This window comes from Anomaloglossus baeobatrachus, chromosome 2, assembly GCF_048569485.1.
Source record: "Anomaloglossus baeobatrachus isolate aAnoBae1 chromosome 2, aAnoBae1.hap1, whole genome shotgun sequence".
Lineage (NCBI taxonomy): Eukaryota > Metazoa > Chordata > Amphibia > Anura > Aromobatidae > Anomaloglossus > Anomaloglossus baeobatrachus.
In genome coordinates, this window is record NC_134354.1 from 299,516,756 (window position 1) to 299,535,825 (window position 19,070).

The window sequence follows — 19,070 nt, forward strand, 5'->3', positions numbered from 1 at the left end:
CCCGCCCACCGGTGCATGTAATTGGTTGCAGTTAGACGCGCCCCCACCCTGAGTGGCAGTGTGTCATCTGACTGCAACCAATAACAGGTGCCAGGACGGACGGTGGGCAGGGAAAGCAGTGCAGCTGTCTGCAGGGAGTATCGTGGCATAAAAAAAAAGGAATAAATAAAACAATTGGCGCAGGGTCCCCGTATTCTGATACCAGCACAGATAAAGCCTACAGCTACAGTCCCCAGCTGTCAGGCTTTATCATAGCTGTGTATCAAAATAAGGCTGAAGTCACACACTGACTGTACCAGGGATCATTCAACAAGTGAAAAATCAAAGTTCACCACCCGATATAATTAATTTAACACAAGAAGAAGTTCGCCTACGTCTGAGTAAATTAAACATTGACAAGTCCCCAGGGCCAGATGGCATTCATCCACGAATATTGAGGGAATTGAGCTCTGTAATCGACAGACCGCTGTATCTCATCTTCTTAGACTCGCTTGTAACAGGGTTAGTGCCTCAGGATTGGAGGATTGCTGATGTGGTACCGATATTTAAGAAAGGTAAGAGGGTAGATCCAGGCAACTACCGTCCAGTAAGCCTGACATCAGTAGTATGCAAAGTTTTTGAGGGCATTTTAAGGGATGACATGCAAAAATATATTGCAGAAAATAATATAATAACTGACAGACAGCATGGATTCATGAAAGATAAGTCATGTCTAACCAATCTGTTGGGGTTCTATGAGGGGGTAAGTGCAAACCTGGATATTGGTAATGCAGCTGATGTGATTTATTTGGACTTTGCAAAGGCATTTGATACTGTACCACATAATAGCCTCATACTAAAGCTCTAGAAGCAAGGACTATGGGAAACTATATGCAACTGGGTAAGGAATAGGCTAAAAGATAGGAAACAAACAGTAGTCATAAATGGTACATTTTCTAAATGGGCTATAGTCAGCAGTGGGGTGCCGCAGGGATCTGTGCTAGGACCGATTCTTTTTACTCTCTTTATTAATGACCTTGTGGATGGGATTGATAGTAAATGATGACACCAAACTATGTAGGATATTAAAAACTGACCTTGATAGTACAATATTACAAAAAGATCTGGATAAGAGGTCAGAATGGGCAGATACTTGGCAAATGAGATTTAATGTTGATAAATGTAAAGTAATGCACCTAGGACGGAGTAATCCTATAACTGCGTATACATTAAATGGAAGTAAACTCGGGACTACAGAACAGGAGAAGGACTTGGGTATTCTCATTACAAATAAGCTGAGCAGCAGCACTCAATGTCAAGCAGCAGCTGCTAAAGCAAACAAGATTTTAGGGTGTATAAAAAGAGAGATTAGATCCCGTGATCCCAACGTTTTCTTGGCCCTCTATAAATCAGTTGTAAGGCCACATCTGGAATATGGGATCCAGTTTTGGGCTCCACATTTTAAAAAGGATATTCAGAAGTTAGAGTCAGTTCAAAGGCGGGCAACTAGACTACTACAAGGAATGGAAGGCCTGCCATATGATGAGAGGTTGAAAAAGTTAGATATGTTTAGCTTAGAAAAAAGACGTCTCAGAGGAGATCTCATTTATATGTATAAATACATGTGTGGTCAATATAAAGGACTGGCACATGACTTATTTCTTCCAAAGACAATACTAAGGACCAGGGGGCACTCACTGCGAGTGGAAGAAAAGCGATTCCGACAGCTAAATAGGAAAGGGTTCTTTACAGTTAAAGCAGTCAGACTGAGGAATGCCCTACCACAAGAGGTAGTAATGGCAGACACTATAACAGCTTTTAAAAAAGGGCTGGATGATTTCCTCAGTACACACAACATTGTTGGTTATAAATGACTTAAGGTGGTGTCACACACAGCGACGACGACAACGACGTCGCTGCTACGTCACCATTTTCTGTGACGTTGCAGCGGCGTCCCGTCGCTGTCACTGTGTGTGACATCCAGCAACGAGCTGGCCCCTGCTGTGAGGTCATTGCTCGTTGCTGAATGTCCTGCTTCATTTTTTCGTCGTCGCTCTCCCGCTGTGACGCACACATCGCTGTGTGTGACAGCGAGAGAGCGACGAAATGAAGCGAGCAGGGAGCAGGAGCCGGCGTCTGGCAGCTGCGGAAAGCTGTAACCACTGTAAACATCGGGTAACCAAGGGAAGACCTTTCCCTGGTTACCCGATATTTACCTTCGTTACCAGCCTCCGCCGCTCTTGCTGCTAGTGCCGGCTCCTGCTCTGTGCACATGTAGCTGCAGTACACATCGGGTTAAGTACTGTAGCTAGGAGAGCAAGGAGCCAGCGCTAAGCAGTGTGCGCAGCTCCCTGCTCTCTGCACTGTGACATGTAGCTGCAGTACACATCGGGTTAATTAACCCGATGTATACTGTAGCTAGGAGAGCAAGGAGCCAGTGATAAGCAGTGTGCGCGGCTCCCTGCTCTCTGCACATGTAGTGACGTTATGATCGCTGCTGCGTCGCTGTGTTTGACAGCTAAGCAGCGATCATAACAGCGACTTACAAGGTCGCTGTTACGTCACAGAAAATGGTGACGTAACAGCGATGTCGTTGTCGTTGTCGTTATGTGTGACACCAGCTTTAGTGACCAAATGTAGAAATGGTGGAGGAAGGTTGAACTAGATGGACCTAGGTCTTTTTTCAACCTAAGTAACTATGTAACTATGTAATTTGCGTGAGTCTCGCAGCACATCACCTGGCAGTCGCACTCTTCTGTCAGGAGCGTCCATCTGCAAGTATTTCTATGCAGCTGCACGCTCATGTCCGGAGAGTGCGCGGCTGCCAGTTGATGCGATGCAAGACTCGTGCGAGCGCACCGTAAGGCCGGAGTCACACACTTGAGTGAGTCTCGTATTGCATCACCCAGCAGCCGCACACTCCTGACAGGAGCGTGCATCTGCATGTAGTTCTATGCAGCTGCACGCTCGTGTCCGGAGAGTGTGCGGCGGTGCCGGGTGATGCAATCCAACACTCCTGTGAGTTCTTGTGATTGCATCGTAAGGCCAGAGTCACACTCGCGCGAGTCTCGCATCGTATCACCCGCCACGGCCTGACTCTCTCCAGACACGAGTGTGCAGCTGCATAGAATTATGTGCAGTCGACCTGCTCCTGTCAGGATAGCGTGCGGCCATGCTGGGTGATACAATGTGAGACTCGTGCAAGTTTCTCACAAGTGTGACTTGACTCCGGCCTAAGAGGAACAGCATGCAGCTTTTTTTTTTTTACTTATTTAAATAAATAATTTAAAAAAACGACATGCGGTCCTTCCAATTTTCATACCCAGCCAAGATAAAGCCAGCAGGGGCTGTATTCTCAGGCTGGAGAGGCTGAGCCTACAAATATCAGCCTCCAGCCACCCGGAATTGTTGCATCCATTAGATGTGACAAGCCCGGCGCTTTACCAGCTCTACCGATTGCCCTGATGCTGTAGCAATCAAGGTAATAAGAGGTTATTTAATAACAGCGCATAGCTACTACTAAGCCCTAGATTAACCCCTTAACGACTGCGGGCCGTAAAATTACGTCCTAGCGGTCATAACGTTACTGCCCGCGGTCTCCTGGCAGCAGCATGCTACGATCGGCGCACATCTCAGCTGATTTTCACAGCTGAGATGTGTGCCTGCTAGGCACGAGCAGAATTGTTATCTGCTCGTGCCGTTTAACCCCTGTAATGGTGCTGTCAATACGTGACAGCGCCATTATAAACGCGATCGCGGTAAAGTTTTACTTACCGCCCGATACCGGAAGTCACGTGACATGATCACGTGACTTTCGATGGTTGTCATGGTAGCACAGGGTCATGTGATGACTCCTGTGCTAGACCTGAATTACTTTCGCTTTCGCTTTCCAAGTAAGCCAGGGAAGCAGGAAGTGAGTGAATCTGCTGTTTACAGCTGTGTAGCTGTGATCAGCAGATAGATAAGAGCGATCGGACTGCTGATCGCAATAGCCCCCTAGGGGGACTATTAAAATAAAATAAAAAAAGTAAAAAAAAAAGTTTTAAAAAATTAAAAAAAAAAACAAAAAAACATAAAAGTTCAAATTACCCCCCTTGAAAATTAAAGGGTTAAAAAAATAACAAAATATACACACATTTGGTATCGCCGCGTTCAGAAACGCCCGATCTATCAAAATATAAAATCAATTAATCTGCTAAGTAAACGGCGTAGCGTCAAAAAAATTCCAAACGCCAAAATGACTTTTTTTGTCGCCACAACTTTTGCGCAAAATGCAATAACAGGCGATCAAAACGTAGCATCTGTGCAAAAATGGTACCGTTAAAAACGTCAGCTCGAGTCGCAAAAAATAAGCCGTCACTGAGCCATAGATCCTGAAAAATGAGAACGCTACAGGTCACGGAATATGGCGTAAAACGTGCGCCACTTTTTTCAGACAAACTTCCAATTTTTTTTAACCCTTTATATAAAAGGAAACCTATACATGTTTGGTGTCTACGAACTCGCAGTGACCAGAGGCATCACACCCACACATCAGTTTTACCATACAGTGAACACAGTGAATAAAATATCTCAAAAACAATAGTGCTATCGCACTTTTTTTGCAATTTTTCTGCATTTGGAATTTTTTTGCCATTTTCCAGTACACTATATGGTAAAACCTATGGTTTCATTGAAAAGTACAGCTCGTTCCACAAAAAATAAGCCCTCACATGACCATATTGACTGAAAAATAAAAAAGTTATGTCTCTTAAAAAAAGAATGGCGAAAAAAAAAACGAAAGCGAAAAATCGGCCAGTCGTGAAGGGGTTAATGATGGAACAGGCGACTATGAGACACCCTCATAATTAATCTGTAAATGAAAGTAAACAAACACAAACACCGAAAAAATCCTTTATTTGGAATAAAATACAAAACCCACCCTCTTTTACCACTTTATTAACCCCCAACACCCTCCAGGTTCGAAGTAATCCAAACAAGATCCAATTCAGCTCTGCTACATCTGAACCTCACAGCGAGCGGCCATAGAACAAGACTGCCCTCTGTGAGCTCCAGAGAATGAATGAGCCGAGATGAGCGGTGACTGGATACAGGGAGACGCGTCACACAGTCTGGGTGCGCGTCTGACTGCAACCAATCACAGAAGGCAGGCCTGCCGGTGGGCGGGGAAAGACGTGCATATGAAATGAGCAGCAAAGGGGGCTACAGGAGCAACGTGGGAGTAGCGTATAGCTGGGCTGGAGACTGGGTAAGTATAAAGCACTTGCTTCATTCTTAATTTCTTTATTTTTCCTTTATTTTTTTAATTTTCACAAGTGCCAGATCTGGATCAAACACCTAAAATCCAGGGCCCAGACGTTGAAGCCACGAGGATCTGCACTTTTCCAGTCCAGGTCTGCCCAGCCCTAATCATTATTTATTTTACTAAAAACTAGGTCAAAATATAGAAGCAGTCTGTGAAAAATTAAGTACACCCCATAATCCATAGCTTGTATAGTAGCAATAATTGATTTTTATGTGACTTTATCAGTCTCTCACAACGTTGTGAGAAATTCAGGCCCACTCTCCTTTACAACATCGCTTAAGTTGACTGAGATTTGTGAACATTCGTTTATGCACAGCTCTATTAAGGTCCCGCCATAGCATTTCAATTGGGTTGAGGTCTGGACTTTAACCGGGTCATTGTAACATCTTGATTCTCTCTTTTTCAGCCATTCTGATATAGATTTGCTGGTGTGCTTGACATCATTGTTCAGATACATGATCCAGTTACAGCCAAGCTTCATTTGGATAGAAGGCCTCACATTTACTCTAAAATACTTTGGTTTACAGAGGAGTTCATGGTCAATTTAATGACTCCAGGGTATCCAGGTCATGTGGCTGCAAAATAAGCTGTAAAATATCACTCTAAAGGCTACGTTCACACAGGGCTTTTTTGGTAAGTTTTTGCTGCATTTTTTAGCTGCAGATTTGCCTTGGTTTTATGCAAATCCATGCTAATGAAAAGCTGCTTTTTACACTACCAGCAAAGTTTATGAGAATTCTGAGATTTCATGCATACTCACACACACACGCGCGCGCATCTGCAGATTCTTTCCAGACTGTTTTGTCAAATACCTGCGTTTTTGCTGCAGATTTCAAAGCATGAGTATGTCAATTCTTTGCAGTCTTTTTGCAACGTTTTTTCATTCATACAACCCATTTTGTAGAAAAAACGCACCAAAAATGCCACTTAAAAATGCACAAAAAACGCACCAAAAATGCAGATGACTCAAATGAGATTTCCTGCCACAAGATCAGGTTTTGGTCAGGAAAAAAACTTATCAAAAAAGCCCTGTGTGAACATAGTTTTACACAAGTTTGTTTGAAGTTGGTAGGTGTTTGTGTTGCTTTGCTGTGTTTGATTTATGGTATAGGGCTTTATTGACTTGCTTGTAAGGGTTGCCAGCAGCAAGCCTCTTCTTTCTGAAGAGACTAAGGGGTACTTTACACGCTGCGACATCGCTAGCGATAGCACCCGCCCCGTCGTACGGTCGATATGTGGTGATCGCTGCCGTAGCGAACATTATCGCTACGGCAGCGTCACACGCACATACCTGTTCAGCGACGTCGCTGTGACTGCCGAACTATCTCTCCCTCAAGGGGGAGGTGCATTCGGCGTCACCGCGACATCACCGCGACATCACTAAGTGGCCGGCCAATAGAAGCTGAGGGGTGGAGAGGAACGGGTTGTAACATCCCGCTCACCTCCTTCCTTCCACATTGCCGGTGGACGCAGGTAAGGAGATGTTCGTCGCTCCCGCAGTGTCACACATGGCGATGTGTGATGCCGCAGGAATGACGAACAACATCGTACCGGTGACAGCAGCGATTTTAAGGAAATGAACGACGTGTCAACGATCACCGATTTGGAACGACGCCGGATGTGCGTCACTAACGACGTGGCCCCGACGATATATCGGCAGCGATGTCGCAGCGTGTAAAGTACACCTAAGGGTACTGTCACACTAAACGACGTACCAGCAATTCCGACCACGATACGACCTGGTTAGGATCGCTGGTACATCGCTACAGGGTCGCTAGTGAGCTGTCAAATAGTCAGATCTCACCAGCAACCAGTCACCAGCGACTCATGTAACGATGCTGCGCTTGGTAACCAGGGTAAATATCGGATAACTAAGCAAAGCGCTTTGCTTGGTTACCCGATATTTACCCTGGTTACCAGCGTACACAGCTTACAGGCTGCCAGCGCTGGCTCCCTGTATACCTAACCAGGGTAATTATCGGGTAACCAAGCAAAGCACTTTTCTTAGTTACCCGATATTTACCCTGGTTACCAGCGTACGCTGCTTACACAGAGTCGGTGCTCGATGGTCTCCCCGCAGTCAAACACGCCGATGCGTGTTGCACAGCGGGAGACCAACGAGCAAAAAATGAACCAGAACAGTGTGTAACGATCAGCGATTTCACAGCAGGGGCCAGGTCGCTGCTTAGTGTCACACACAGCGAGATCGCTGATGAGGTCACTGGTACGTCACAAAACCTGTGACTCAGCAGCAATCTCGCTAGCGATCTCGCTTTGTGAGAAGTACCCCTAAGGTCTCATTGACCTTAGAGTAAGTTTACTGGGACATTCACTCCTGGGTAGACCATGAAGTGTCTTGAACATTTTCCACTTGTGAATAATGTTTCTCACTATAGACTTCAAATGAAATTGTAATGGCTTTATAACCCTTCCCAGACCGCCGCTTGGCAGCAATTTCTTCTCTAAGATTATTGCTGATGTCTTTTTTCATTGGCATTGTATCAACATACACCTGAAGGCTGCAGTGAAGCAAACTACCCAAACTTCTGCTTTTATAGAGGTGGGCAAACTTGCTGATGAAGAATCAATAACACTTGATTAAAAGCACCTGGCTGCTACTTACCCGCTTTCTTCCTATGGAAGCAGTAAGCAGCGGCGGACTGGAGTACCTGGGGCCCACCCTGTAAAATCAATCTTGGGGCCCACCAGCAGCATGCAGTTACCGTACTGTATATAGCAGGGGTGGGAATCAAATTTTTAACAGGTTCTCTGTAAACCCCGCCCATTTGAAAACCACACCCATTCTGTAACCACACCCATTCTGTTAGCCACACCCATTTTCACGCAATTTCCTCAACCAAAAAATACAAGTAATTTAATTTAAAGTAAAATCTCCTTCCCCTCCTGTACCGTCACTGTCCTGTCCAGCACCAGTTGTTCCAGTCACTGTCAGTCTTATTGTATTAAATGATTTTTATACAGTTTTTAAAAATTATTACTAAAGGAGCCCTGCTAAAATTGGAATGGACGACCTTCCCGATACAGATCTCATCCCATTATGGCCTCTTTCCCCTGCAGATCCCATCCCATTATGGCCTCTTTCCCCTGCAGATCCAATCCCATTATGGCCTCTTTCCCCTGCAGATCCCATCCCATTATGGCCTCTTTCCCCAGCAGATCCCATCCCATCTGCTCCTTTTCCCATATAGCTCCCATCTTATGTGGCCCCTCTCCCCATATAGCTGCCATCTTAATGCGGCTCCTCTCCCCATATAGCCACATATAGCTGCCATCTTAATGCAGCTCCTCTCCCCATATAGCCACATATAGCTGCCATCTTATGTGGCCCCTCTCCCCATTTAGCCACATATAGCTGCCATCTTAATGTGGCCCCTCTCCCCATATAGCCACATATAGCTTCCATCTTAATGTGGCCCCTCTCCCCATATAAGTCCCATCTCATGTGGCCTCTCCCCATATAGCCACATATAGCTGCCATCTTAATGTGGCCCCTCTCCCCATATAGCCACATATAGCTGCCATCTTAATGTGGCCCCTCTCCCCATATAGCCACATATAGCTGCCATCTTAATGTGGCCCCTCTCCCCATATAGCTCCCATCTCATGTGGCCTCTCCCCATATAGCCACATATAGCTGCCATCTTAATGTGGCCCCTCTCCCCATATAACCACATATAGCTGCCATCTTATGTGGCCTCTCCCCATAGTCACATATAGCTGCCATCTTAATGTGGCCCCTCTCCCCATATAGGCACATATAGCTGCCATCTTTTGTGGCCCCTCTCCCTGCATCTTCGGCTCACTGAGCGCTTACCTGCTCCAAGCACCGGTGGCCTCTCCTCTGTCTTCCGTCCTCCGTGGCTCTCTGCACACTAAGGGTATGTGCGCACTAGGTGTTTTTTTCACACCGCGTTTTTTGTGCGTTTTTGGCCGCAAAAAAGGCACAAAAATGCACCCGCGGTAATAACGCATCTTTCCCCTGCAGATCCCATCCCATTTTGGCCTCTTTCCCCTGCAGATCCCATCCCATTATGGCCTCTTTCCCCAGCAGATCCCATCCCATCTGCTCCTTTTCCCATATAGCTCCCATCTTATGTGGCCCCTCTCCCCATATAGCTGCCATCTTAATACGGCTCCTCTCCCCATATAGCCACATATAGCTGCCATCTTAATGCGGCTCCTCTCCCCATATAGCCACATATAGCTGCCATCTTATGTGGCCCCTCTCCCCATATAGCCACATATAGCTGCCATCTTAATGTGGCCCCTCTCCCCATATAGCCACATATAGCTGCCATCTTAATGTGGCCCCTCTCCCCATATAGCTCCCATCTCATGTGGCCTCTCCCCATATAGCCACATATAGCTGCCATCTTAATGTGGCCCCTCTCCCCATATAGGCACATATAGCTGCCATCTTTTGTGGCCCCTCTCCCTGCATCTTCGGCTCACTGAGCGCTTACCTGCTCCAAGCACCGGTGGCCTCTCCTCTGTCTTCCGTCCTCCGTGGCTCTCTGCACATTAAGGGTATGTGCACACTAGGTGTTTTTTTCACACCGCGTTTTTTGTGCGTTTTTGGCCGCAAAAAAGGCACAAAAACGCACCCGCGGTAAAAACGCATCGTTTTTGGCTGCGTTTTTGCTCACTGCTTTTTTATGCGTTTTTTTATCAGTGAACAATGCCATTAAAGATTGTTGAAAAAAAGGTCTGATGTCATTTCCTTCTTCAATATGTTCTTCATTCTCCACTAGTGTATGCAGGAGAGCAGACAGCAGCTGCAGAACCACAAGGCTCAGCATGCTCCATCCAGGACTGTATGCAGGAATTTTTGCCCTCCAAAAAAATGACGTTGGCTTCGCCATATTTTTGTATGCTGGCCAGGTACAGCAGGCAGCTATGGGCTGCCCCCAAACCCCAGCTGCCTATGTGTACCTGGCTGGGAACCAAAAATATAGAGAAGCCCTTTTTTTTTTTCATGAATTTCATTAAATAATTTTAAAAAAAAATGACGTGGGCTTCGCCGAATTTTTGAGTCCAGCCAGGTACAACTAGGCGGCTGGGGATTGGAATCCGCAGTGCAGGGTGCCCAAGATTTCTGGGCACCCCCTCTGCGAATTGCAGTCCGCAGCCACCCCAGAAAATGGCGCTTTCATAGAAGCGCCATCTTCTGGCGCTGTATGCAACTCTTCCAGCTGCCCTGATGTCGGGTGGCTCGCTGGGTAATAATGGGGTTAGGGCTAGCTGTATATTATCAAGTGGCCCTAAGCCCGAAATTCATGGTGTCACTCCAATATTAGACATGGCCACCATGAATTTCTAGTAAAGATAAAAAAAAAACACAACACACAGAAAAATATTTTTATTAGAAATAAAACACAACACAATTAGTGACTCCATCTTTATTGAAATAAAGAACCCCCCTCCTCCGCAGTAATCCTGGGTCAAGGGTCCCGCGCCGTCCAATCCGGATCCAATATCCTCTGATCGGTTTGCTGGAAGGCAAAGCGATCTGATGATGTGTCAGGATCAAGGATGTGAATTCCATCACACAGCAGCTGATTGTATTATAGCCGTTTACACAATCAGCTGATGCATCAGTGCAAAAAAAAAACAAAAAAAAAACTACACACTTCAGTGCAGACTCCTTTCAGACCGATCAATGCAGGACCCGGCGGTAATCAGCTGATAAAGTCTCCTGACGGCATCAGCTGATAGTTTAGCCGGCCGGGTAGTAAAAAGCCGGCGTCACCACTGTCACTGTCAGCTGATTCCGTCAGGTGACCGCATCAGTTGATCAGCGCCAGGTCCTGCAGCTATCGGAGGTGTCCCGGCCGTCTGCACACAGCCGGAGCAGGGGTGGCGGTACCGGGAGAAGAGCTGGGAGCGGACATGGCACCGGGAGGCTGCAGACAGGTGAGTATGACATTTTTTTCTCTACTGTTCACTTTTGACTTCGCAGCTGCTTCCAACTCCTGACCGTACATGACGCCGCACGGGAGAGGACATGGCACAGGACGGGAGATGGAAGTAGCGGTGCCGGTACTGGGAGGATTCATGCTTCTGTGTTTACCAACAGAAGGAATCCTCTTCCTGTACATGTCACTGTACTACTCACCCCTTGCGTTTACAGCCGCGTTTTTAGTCATAGAAGCGCAGCTATATTTTCAATATGTGTTTTTCATTGCGTTTTTGAACATCTCATTGAACTCAATGGGTGGAAAACGCAGTGAAAACGCAAAAAAGCGCTGTGTGCGGACAGCACTTCTGAAAACCCATAGACATTGCTGGGGAAGCAATGTCACATAGTTTTCTGCAAAAAAACGCGGTAAAAAACGCTGCTAAAAACGCAGCAAAAACGTCTAGTGCGCACAGGGCCTGACGCTGACAGACGGCAGGAGGAGGAGCTACCTCCCCACACTGCCGTGACCTCTGCAGCGTCAGCACGTCGCTGCACGCCGGGTCAGGGTCCACTGAACCCGGAAGTGCGGCGCATACGGAGGTACAGGGATTCATTTGTGTCAGTGTCTTAAAGAGACACTAACACAAATGAATACAGGGAACCGGATCGCTGGAGCTGTTTCTTGCTGGTTCTGGGAACAACCAGTTCTCCAGAACCAGACAGAACCGGCTGAATCCCACCCCTGACTGTGCAGACATTTGAATGGAATAAGGGTTTATGTTACTGATCTGATTGCCCACAGTCTCCACATGCCCAACCACCCCTCCCCCCCGGGCCCCTGCTTGCCCCCCTGGGCCCCCGTACACCACCCCTGGGCCCCCGCACCCCTGCTCGCTTCTCGGGCCCCCGCACCCCCCCGAGCCCCTGCTTGCCCCCCTGGGCCCCCATACACCCCCCCTGGACCCCCGCACCCCCCCGGGGCCCCTGCCCGCTTCTCGGGCCACCGCACCCCCCCCGGGCCCCTGCTTGCCCCCCTGGGCCCCCGCACCCCACCCCCCCCGGGCCCCTGCTTGCCCCCCTGGGCCCCCGTACACCCCCCGTGGGCCCCCACAACCCCCGGGCCCCTGCTTGCCCCCCTGGGCCCCCGTACGCCCCCCCCTGGGCCCCCGCACCCCCCCCGGGGCCCCTGCTCACTTCTCGGGCCCCCGCACCCCCCCGGGCCCCTGCTTGCCCCCCTGGGCCCCCGTACACCCCCCCCTGGGCCCCCGCACCCCCCCCGGGCCCCTGCTCGCTTCCCGGGCCCCCGCACCCCCCCCCGGGCCCCTGCTTGCCCCCCTGGGCCCCCCGCACCCCCTCTCCCCGGGCCCCTGCTTGCCCCCCTGGGCCCCCGTACACCCCCCCTGGGCCCCCGCACCCTCCCGGGGCCCCTGCTCGCTTCTCGGGCCCCCGCACCCCTCCCCCGGGCCCCTGCTTGCCCCCCTGGACCCCCGCACCCCACCCCCCCGGGCCCCTGCTTGCCCCCCTGGGCCCCCGTACACCCCCCCTGGGCCCCCGCACCCCCCGGGGCCCCTGCTTGCTTCTCGGGCCCCCGCACACCCCCCGGGCCCCTGCTTGCCCCCCTGGGCCCCCGTACTTCCCCCGGGGCCCCCGCACCCCCCGGGGCCCCTGCTCGCTTCTCGGGCCCCCGCACCCCCCCCGGGCCCCCGTACACCCCCCCTGGGCCCCCATACTCCCCCCCTGGGCTCCCGCAGCCCCCCGAGGCCCCTGCTCGCTTCTCGGGCCCCCGCACCCCCCCGGGCCCCCGTACACCCCCCTGGCCCCCGGACCCTCCCCCCCGGGGCCCCTGCTCGCTTCTCGGGCCCCCGCACCCCCCCCGGGGCCCCCGCCTTCTATACTCACGTGCTGCTGCTCCTGCAGCCTGGCCTGGGGCAACGCCGGGTCCGTCCTGTGCAGCGCGATGCTGCCAGCACCTGCACAGGAAGGAAGCAGTCATCGCTCTGAGACTGCCTCCTTCTGCAGTGTCGCTGGCTGCGCAGATGAGTCACAGCCGTGCGGCACCGACAGTGATAGCAGGCAGAGCTGGAGATCGCTCTCCCTGCTTGCCGCTGCAGAGGCAATGGGATTGTCACTAATCATATCGGCAATGTGCCGATATGATTAGTGAAATTACCGGCCGGGGGAGGGGGGGGGGGCCTCTCACACATATCCATAAGGGCCCAAGGGGGGTAGGGGCAGGGCCTAGGGGGCGTGGCCATGAATAGCAGGGGCCCACCGGGGGTTCTCCCGACCTCCTGGTGGGCCAGTCCGCCCCTGGCAGTAAGGATACATTTCCATTTTCACACATTACTTTTGCATTTTGGCCTAGTTTTCATTAAATAAATAATGACATGGTGTAATTTGTCATGGGAAGTTGCTGTTCATTCAAGGTTGTTTTTAACTAATTGTAAGACCTTCTAAGGACCACATTTTCTTTTTTTATGTTCTGTTAGGTAACACCATAGATTTCCAAGAGGCTGTCCTTAGTTTTTTTTAACATTTTCTCTTTTCATTCTTTGTATTACTTGGTCTTACTTTCATATTTATATATATATTTTTTTAGGTCTTTGGAATCCTTAAAGCACCATTTAAAGACAAAGCTGCTGAAGGTCCTCTACTTAGACTTGAAGAACTCTCTGACCAAAAAAATGCCCCATACCAGTATATGTTCCGACTCTGTTATCGAGTCCTCCGTCACTCTCAGGATGATTATCGAAAGAACCAGGTAATGTACTTAGTTGTCTTATTCCAATGTCTTGATATTGATATCCTAAAACTGTGTTTAACCCCTTGAAGCTATTTTGATGTAAATATCAGTCATGGTCATGTCACTCTGTGCTCCATGATTAATATTTTAATGTTGCTGATCATAAAGTTCAGCTTTTGCACAAGGGCAGCTAGATGCAGGAGCCCAAGTGACATACATAGTTTGGCTTCTGCTGTAACTGTAAGGATTAGTGTTCTCGCCAATCCCTTTACATTAGAGACTAAGGGGTGCTTCACACACAGCGAGATCGCTACTGAGATCGTTGCTGAGTCACGTTTTTTGTGACCTCATTAGCGATCTCGCTGTGTGTGACACTGAGCAGCGATCTGGCCCCTGCTGTGAGATCGCTGCTCGCTACACACAGCCCTGGTTCGTTTTTTTATTGTTGCTCTCCCGCTGATAAGCACACATCGCTGTGTGTGACAGCGAGAGAGCAACAATCCTGAATGTGCAGGGAGCAGGAGCCGGCGTCTGACAACCTGCGGTAAGCTGTAACTAAGGTAAACATCGGGTAACCAAGGTGGTTACCCGATATTTACCTTCGTTACCAGCCTCCGCAGCTCTCACGCTGCCAGTGCCGGGCTCCTGCTCCCTGCACACGTTAAGCTAAGCGGTGTGCGCTGGTAACTAAGGTAAACATCGGGTAACCATACCCGATGTTTACCTTAGTTACCAGTGTCCGCAGCTTCCAGACGCCGGCTCCGTGCAAGCGAAGCGTCGCTTGCACGTCGCTGCTGGCTGGGGGCTGGTCACTGGTCGCTGGTGAGATCTGCCTGTTTGACAGCTCACCAGCGACCATGTAGCGACGAAGCAGCGATCCTGACCAGGTCAGATCGCTGGTGGGATCGCTGCTGCGTCGCTAAAGTGTGATTGTACCCTAAGGCATATTAGGAGTTTGACAGTGGGAGACACATTGGCACCACTACAGCGAGATCATGACGAATCACTGGTTTTCTATAGAAACTGCAGACTTGCCATGCACTTCATGACATCAGAACATGCCAGAGCATCAGATAGCATATGCTTAGTCACTGCATATACATCACCCAGGATGCACTGAGACTGTGTTGTATATATCACATAGGATATGATGAGACTCTGCTGTACATACATCACATAGGACAAACTAAGACTCTGCTGTACATACATCACATAGGACAAACTGAGGCATATCATATCAGATACACTGAAACTCTGCTGTATACATCCAATAGGATACACTAAAACTCTGCAATATACACCACACATCACACGCAGAGGCTCTGCTGTACACATAACATAGGATACTTTGAGAATGCTGTATAAGTCACATAGAATAAATTGAGACTTCTATATACATCTTATAGAATAAACTGAGATCTTGCTGTATATATCACGTTGGAAACACTGAGTCTCAACTGTATAGATCACATATGATACACTGAGACCGCTGTATGTATCACATAGAGTAAACTGAGACTCTGCTATATACATCACATGGGATACATTAATGCGGGCGTCACACGAGACGATATATTGTGCGATATGTTGGCGGGGTCACGTCGTAAGTGACGCACATCCGGCATCGTTTGATATATCGTAGCATGTGACAGCATACGAGCGATGGTAAACGAGCAAAAATACTCACTTTATCGTTGCTCGTTGACACGTCGCTCATTTTCAAAAAGTCGTTTCTTCTTCTCTGCGGCGGTTGTTCATCGTACCCGGGGCAGCACACATCGCTCCGTGTGACACCCCGGGAACGATGAACACAGCTTACCTGCATCCCGCCGGCAATGCGGAAACAAGGAGGTGGGCGGGATGTTTACGTCCCGCTCATCTCCGCCCCTCCACTTCTATTGGCCGGCCGCTGTGTGATGTCGCTGTGACGCCAACGTCCCACCCCCTTAAGGAAGTGGATGTTCGCCACCCACAGCGACGTCACTCAGCAGGTAAGTGCGTGTGACAGGTGATTAACGACTTTGTGCGCCACGGGCAACTAATTGCCCGTGACGCACAAACGACGGGGGCGGGTGCGATCGCTCGTGCAATCACACGATAGATCGTCTCTTGTGACGCCCACATAAGACTCTGTTGTATACATCTCACAGGATACACTGAAACACTGTTGCATATGTCAGAGAGCATACCCTAATACTCCTGCATACATCACATTGGAGACTCTGAGAATTTGTTGCATACATAAAATAGGATATACTGAGACTGCTGTATACATCACATATCATACACTGAGTCTGCCTTTTATACCTCATGTAGGATACACTGACACACTGTTGTATGCATCACATAGGATACACTACTACCATAAACATTATATATAATACATGAAACTGTACTGTGTATATTGAAAACTGTAATATACACTGAGACACTGCTGTATATACATAACATAGGATACACTGATACTGCTGTATACATTACATACGATACACTAAAGGGGGCTTTACATGCAATGACATTGCTAACGAGATGTCGTTGGGGTCACGGAATTCGTGACGCACATCCGGCCTCGTTAGCGACGTCGTTGCGTGTGACACGTATGAGCGACCGGCAACAATCAAAATTACTCACCTATTCGTTGATCGTTGACAGGTCATTTATTTCCCAAATGTCGTTGCTGGTTCAGGACGCAGATTGTTGGTTGCTCCTGAGGCAGCACACATCGCTATGTGTGACACCCCAGGAACGACGAACAACACAGTACCTGCGTCCTCTGGCAACGAGGTGGGCGTGACTTCCATGCGGCTGCTCTCCGCCCCTCCACTTCAATTGGACGCCTGTCGTGTGATGTCGCTGTGACGCCGCACGAACCGCCCCCTTTGAAAAGAGGCTGTTCGCCGGCCACAGTGACGTCGCTAGGAAGGTAAGTACGTGTAACGGGTACTAGCAATTTTGTACTCTACGGGCAGCGATTTGCCCATGACGCACAAACGACAGGGGCGGGTGCGATGTCGCTGCGTGTAAAGTGACCTTTAGACTTCTCTGTATACAGCACGTAGGATACACTGAGACGTGATGTATGTACACCATGTGCAACCCCAATTCCGAAAAGTTGGAATGATGTTTAAAATATGAAGAAAACAAGAATACAATGATTTAGAAATCTCATATAGCCATTAAGCCTTCACAACAGAACATAGAATACAGATCAGAAATTGAAAGTTAGACAGTTTCCTATTTAATTTGAAAAAAAAAAAAAGAGAACTCAATTGATGCAAGCAACACATCTCAAAAAAGTTGGAACATGGCCCTGTCTATCATTATTTCTATTATTATTATTATTAATATTATTATTGTATTAAAGTGGTTATCCAGCATTTTACAATTATTAGGCTATTTGTCAGGTCCAAAATAAGTCATAATTACTGTAATAGATTGGTTGGGGGTCTCTTCAATTGTTCTGGCCAGGCAGAGTTTTCAATCTTTACGTTGGTTTGCAGGATGATTCTTACTGGCCTGCAGCCAGATGGTACTAGAGTGTTGCTCCATTCACTCGAGTTGAACAATTCTGTAATACATTGCATTGCTATTATGAGGGGCTGCTAATAAGTCTTTGGCTTTGTGATCTTTTTTTATTTCTATGGTAACGAATGTTATATCACATTAAAGCCTTGTGTCTAATCTATGTCTTCAAAATTTTGTGTTTGTTGCTTATTGCAACAGTGTTCTACGCACGCGGGAAAACAAAATGGTGGAGTCTAATGCGATATTCACAGCAACTGTGAGCAGAGGAGTGATAAAATTCTTGTTTCTGCAAGGAAAGTCCGCAAAGGATATTCATAGTGATATGCCGCAGACATTGTGGGTTCAATGCCCTTCATATTCCACAGTTAAGAACTGGGTTGCCAAATTTGAAACTTGCCACTTCAGCACCAATGATGAGGAACGTCCTGGACGACCGAGAGTGGTTGTTGTTCAGAGATCGTCGATGTTGTGCACAACCTCATACTAGAGAATTGGCGAATTTCAGCTAAAGCAATAGCAGACATCATGGGGATTTGCCATGAACGTGTTTGTGTCATAATCCATTAACATTTGGACATGAGGAAGCTGTCTGCAAAGTGGGTCCCCAAGTGTTTGACAACAGATCAGAGAAGCATGCGAGTGAAAACTTCCTGTTCCACTTGTCAGCGTTTCCGGACTGATAAGAACTTCCTTGATCAACTGGTCACTATGGATGAGACCTGGATTTATTTGTATGACAGTGAAAATAAGGAGCAGTTAAAAGACTGGAGGCACAGTGGTTATCCTCATCCAAAGAAGTTCAGGGTGCAAAAATCAGTCACCAGTGGACTACCCTCAAAAGGGTTCTACCATCAATGCAAGGTATTACATTGAACTTTTGGACCAATTGAAGGCAGCTCTGAAGGCCAAAAGGGGTGCGGCAAGCTGTCCAAAGGAATTTTCTTCCTGCAAAACAATGCCTCCCCTCACACTGCACAAGCGACCACGGCAAAACTGGCAGAGCTGGGCTTCCAGCTGGTTGACCACCCACCTTGTTCACCAGATCTAGCTCCCTCCGATTATCATCTGTATCCAAACCTGAAGAAAAATCTAAAGGGTACCAAATTTCACACCATTTCTGATGACATGGTTGCTATGAATGTCTGGTTTGAGTATCAACAAAAATCCTTCTTTTTGCTAGGCTTACAGAACTTGGAATACTGATGTAAGAAGTGCGTTGACACCAGTGGAGAGTATGTGAAATAAATGTAAAGTTTCATCCTCCTATCTCGTTTCTTTCTGGGTAAAGGTAAAGACTTATCAGCAGCCCCTTGTATGAAACAGTAAAGCAAGTACACACCAGCCTGGAAGCTGATGTGAACATTAAGGAGGCTGCAGCATTTATCTAATCCGATATATTTTGCAGCGTCTCAGTGTACACAATGGGATGTATACAGCAGTCTCAGTTTATCCTATATAGTGTATACAGCAATCTAATTGCATCGTTTGTGATGTATACAATAGTTTTGGTGACTCCTAATGGATGCCAATAGCAGAATATCAGTTTTTACATTACATAGGATACACTGAGACCATTTGTATATTAGGCTATTTCAAGA

The 19,070-nt window shown here is 48.1% G+C and overlaps 1 protein-coding gene across 2 annotated transcripts in view; it reads left to right on the plus strand.

The window, feature by feature from the left end:
- Positions 1 to 19,070, plus strand: part of ITPR3 (inositol 1,4,5-trisphosphate receptor type 3) — a 483,832-nt gene that overhangs the window by 185,735 nt on the left and 279,027 nt on the right. For both annotated transcript variants that reach the window (XM_075335858.1, XM_075335859.1), the window contains exon 15: positions 13,804 to 13,965. In XM_075335858.1, the coding sequence (XP_075191973.1) occupies positions 13,804 to 13,965 (162 nt within the window). The remainder of the gene's footprint in view (positions 1 to 13,803; positions 13,966 to 19,070) is intronic.